This window comes from Nestor notabilis, unplaced genomic scaffold, assembly GCF_000696875.1.
Source record: "Nestor notabilis isolate BGI_N333 unplaced genomic scaffold, ASM69687v1 scaffold13578, whole genome shotgun sequence".
Taxonomy (NCBI): domain Eukaryota; kingdom Metazoa; phylum Chordata; class Aves; order Psittaciformes; family Psittacidae; genus Nestor; species Nestor notabilis.
The window spans coordinates 9,517-13,964 of record NW_009941568.1 but is presented as its reverse complement, the minus strand read 5'-3'; the positions used below and the strand labels follow the sequence as shown (position 1 = coordinate 13,964).

The window sequence follows — 4,448 nt, the reverse complement described above, 5'->3', positions numbered from 1 at the left end:
TGCTGAACCCCAAGACACTGTGTTATTGCATCTCACCACCAACTTCAAAAACAGTAAGGAGGTACCAAGCCAACACTTGCAACTGTCCCCTCTGCAGGACTATGTGACGACTGACTTGGAGATACCGGACAACTGTCAGCAATTATAGATTCTTACACCTCATCCACTGCCATACTTCTGGATCCTCAGAAGCACAACCAAATTCCTCCCTTTGGAAACACAGCAGTTCAAAGTATTACCTCTGCTACTTCATCTACTAAGCAGGTCACCTTAGTTCTCACACACTCTACATCTACAATAGCAACATGACATTTCTGTGACAGTAACAGCAGAAAGCATTACGGGAAGATGGTTCAAGCAGACACAGCCAAAGTTATTACATGCATTAGCTAATTAGTACTGAATAGACATGGTTCTAGCTCCAAACACAGGCACACTCCAGAAGAGCAGGCCATTTGGAACAGAGAACTTCATTTGGAGTCCATATGAATTCCGAACTGATGCCTCGTCCTATTAATCAAGGCTTGAAGAGCTCAAAACACAATTCAGAATGACAGCCTCCACAATTGTTTAGAGACCAGATTTTCTTTGCAGTTCTTGTTAAAGCCAGCACTGCTGCCAATAATCTGGATTCACGTATGGAAGAAAATACACTTCAGTTACTGCACAGCCTTTATAAACAGAAATGCAATACAGAACAATTAAAATTTCATCCTAAGCCATCAAACCATGTCAGTGTGTTTCACTGTCACTGGTCAATAAGTATCTCCTTTAGTTTTTATCTAGTAGAGTATTTCAGGCAAACCTCTGCTGTGATTATTACACTAAGCTATTTTAAAATATATTTGAATTTGCAGCCTCTGAAGTAATAAGAGATCAGGTCTGAGTTTGTATTTTGGAGGTTCTGCATTTCATGGTCAGCTCCTCACCAAGAAAGCCTCCACGCCTGCAGCTCTGTCCCACCACACACAAGTGTGGCATATGTCCTTTGCTCACACAAAGAGGCTCAGGCTGGGGAGCCTCCACATGCACCCATCCCCACTTTGGCCACAGCATCTCAGAGCCAGCAATGCTGGATGCTGTGAAGCCTGAGTGTATCAGTTAACATGGTCCTGGCACAGCAAATCATACATGAAGTGGTCGCTGCTGATTCATCTTTCATGTTTTATTTATCCAAACTATCTGGCTGCATTACATCAATGTGCAACTTTCAGCTGATCTTTCCTCCATCAACAGCAGAGAGGTAGGAGAGATGGCCTCTGTGAAGTTTGTTAGTTGCTGAAACACTGGGAGTCAGCATCAATGCTCTTGCTACAAACACAGGAGAAAAGGGCAGAAAGCCTCCCTGTTTGCGAGATGCATCATTTGGGGCCTCCTCACCATGACACTCAAATACCAGCAATGTCCTTATCTGTCAAATACTGTAAGCTGTTAAGAATGATGGTTCTGATAAAGAGACACTACAGACTGTCTCCGTTATAAACCAGGTATCTGAGGGGCAGCTGGGACCAGCAGTCCTCCCCATGCACTCACTTCAATTCACTCCTCATCAATATGAGGAATGTATTCCCAAACTGTGCTGAGCAGAGGATTCATGCCAAAAGCCCAACAGGCACTGACTGAGGGTATTTACACTCTCTGGTAGCCAGCAGTTGCTACTATCCTGTAATGATTTCTGACAACCTCACATTTAAGGTAGCCACAGATAAACTTAATACTCAAATCACCACAAATCTTTCTGTTTAATGCCCTCCCTGCCTATTCTGGGGCTATTATTGCTGCTAGTGCAGGTAGACTGCGATGAAAAGCACAATTATTGTCCATCTACCCCAGGAAGTGGTATTTCCTGTAGCTCTGGAGCTTTATTTTAATGTAGAGGCAGGCATGGAAGCAGATGGAATAAAGGTCAAATCCTGGAAATTGGCAGCCCCCAGCCTTTCTGTCAGGACCCACGATCAACCTTTGAGGTCGCAGTTGCTTTTCTGTTCCCGTTGTCACTGAAAGCACAGGTACAAAATGGTATCTCCACAGCCTGACAACTGAGTCACTGTGAATATCCAAAACACGACAAAAAGCAGGATTACCCACTAGATGGAGTGCATTCATTGTGGAATTAAACAGTTCCTCCAGAAAAGGGGAAGTTTTCCCACTAGTCTCAACCAAAAACACAGTAGAAGGCATCAGGATCTCACTGCACATGGTCACCTCTCCTCCACAGAAGATGTGGGCAGACAACTGCCACTAATCAGAACTGATGCTTCATAGCCATACTAGACGATCACAAGAACACAGTGTGTACAATGTGGGCAAATTTGCAAGAATCAGCACCAAAAACAACAAAGAAAGGAAAGCTAATCCTGCAAAAAAATATATATGATGCCCCTGGGTTCAGAAACTAATATTTCCTTTGTCAACATTCCCTGTAGCATTTGCTTCTCTAGGTAATTAAGAGTTAGAAATTCATCAGCATCATGAGCACGTAGCACCCAGTGCTAAAGCAGGAAACACTAGTGTGAGGAGGTTGCTGAAATGCAGGTGTTCCCTTTTCTGCAGCTTTTATTGCAGATTTTCCATGAAGAACAAACAAAACGCAAATATCCTGCCGTTGCAGTTTGCCTCCTGACTCACCCAAACTCACTGAAATGCCTGCTTGAATTATAATTGGCTCCATAAAATGAATTATCTTACGGGTAAGAGCATGCCAGGCACAGATGCAAATCACACAGACACTCAGCAAACGGACTTACATTTTCTTTTGAAAACGATCTCGTGAAGCACAGGTATCGTGTGACCTTGGATTTAAATAACCCATCTTTCCAGAGGTCAGCATCCAAGCCATCTGCTGTTTGTGCAACCTGGAAAGAAGAGACAGAGGGGGAGAAGAGACATGTGAGCCAAGATAAAGTTAATGTATGTGCAGTACTTCTTCCTCAGACCTCTTCTAATTAACGGTAGCCCGAACTCTCACAGCATCTCATTAGTTTCTTCACAAGGTGCAGTGCAAAGAACTTCCAAGAGGAGGTATAAAAAGAAGTTCTAAAAACACTGTCTCTTGGGAGTCCATTGATGAAAGATGCTCTGACAAAGGCTATTCTAATGAGGAAACAGCAATTTTGGTTGCAGTCTCTAAACAATAGTTTGGAAAAGTCAGCATATCGAGGCTCTCATTAGCACCCTACAGGCAAGGGCACACTGGGGCAAGCTGGGAGGAGGGTCCATGTAGACAAAGCATGGAAACTGCCCAATCTCAGTATTATATTCACAGAAAAGGCAGAGGAATTCTGGTTCCCAGGCAAAAAAGCTGCTTCCAGCAGCTGGGGAAAGCCCTGGTCACTCGTGCACTTCAACGGCAGTGCCGCATGTGAGGATGCACCCTGAAAACATCCCTTTCCAAGGCAACTCTGTGCCCAGTCGAATCAGTGGCACACACACATGGAGGGCCAAAGAAACAGACTGTCCATCTGTCTGATTCTCAAATCACATGGTGTCCTGAAACCACGACACACGGGCATGTGCAGGAAGAGAAAGGCAGAAGATCTCACCTTTGAGCTGATTCAAGGAGTGAGCATGAGGCACCACCATGCCCAGGGAAAGGGCTCTGCTCTGCTAGCGGCTGGGCACTCACCCTGCACTGTGCAAAGAGCCCCTGCCCCAGAAGGTTTGTTTTCAAATAAGGGAGGAGACAAAGCAGCACACACAAGGGTAGCAGAAACAAGATCACCCCACCAGACTAACGCCTGACTGATGACTCCCAACAGAAGACTCCAGAAGCACAGCTAAACTTCTGCCTAATGTCTCTCAGATGGGGGCAAACTGCTCCACTGCAGCTCTTCCAAGTCTAATCTTATTGAGTAAGACCTTGGCCCCAGAGCAGCCAGATAACAAAGAGCTGACATTTGTTGTCACTGTTTGCACCCACGTTTTGCTGAGGAGAGATTCTGTTCAGGGCACAGGAAGCAAGAGATGTGTGCTGACAAGACCCTCCAATTACCCAAAGTGCAGGAGAGAAAAGCATGTTTATTGTCTGATCAAAGGGAGCACAGTACATTGGTTGCTCTTCGCATTTGGGCAACTGCTGTTTCACAAGCCCTTGCTCAGCTCAAGTCCTTGCACGACACACACAGCTTTTGCAGTCAGGCTTCCTCAAAGAAACAGGCATCATTTCAAAATAATACCATTTTAAAACAGGATTTTGGTGGGATTTTTTGCTGCTTTGTTGTTCTCTGAATTCACCTCTTTCCTAAAGTGCTAGTTTAGGAACATATAAAATCCATGCGCATCTCCCTCCCCTACGGTTAAGCCTGTCCTGGTGAAAACATATTCAGACAACAGACTGCTTGGAAAAACCATTGGCATACAGGGACCCTTCACTTGGACTCCAGCCCTGTTTAGAAACCATTTCTGCTTCTGCTGAAATATAAGTCACAGGTGACATTAACCCCAAGCGC

General features: G+C 44.9%; 1 protein-coding gene across 1 annotated transcript in view; it reads right to left on the bottom strand.

Annotated features, from left to right (window-relative positions):
- The window catches only part of MVB12B (multivesicular body subunit 12B), an 11,520-nt gene that overhangs the window by 3,730 nt on the left and 3,342 nt on the right, over positions 1-4,448 (bottom strand). Inside the window, exon 2 of the mRNA XM_010020971.1 lies at positions 2,748-2,855. Within this exon, the coding sequence (XP_010019273.1) occupies positions 2,748-2,855 (108 nt within the window). The remainder of the gene's footprint in view (positions 1-2,747; positions 2,856-4,448) is intronic.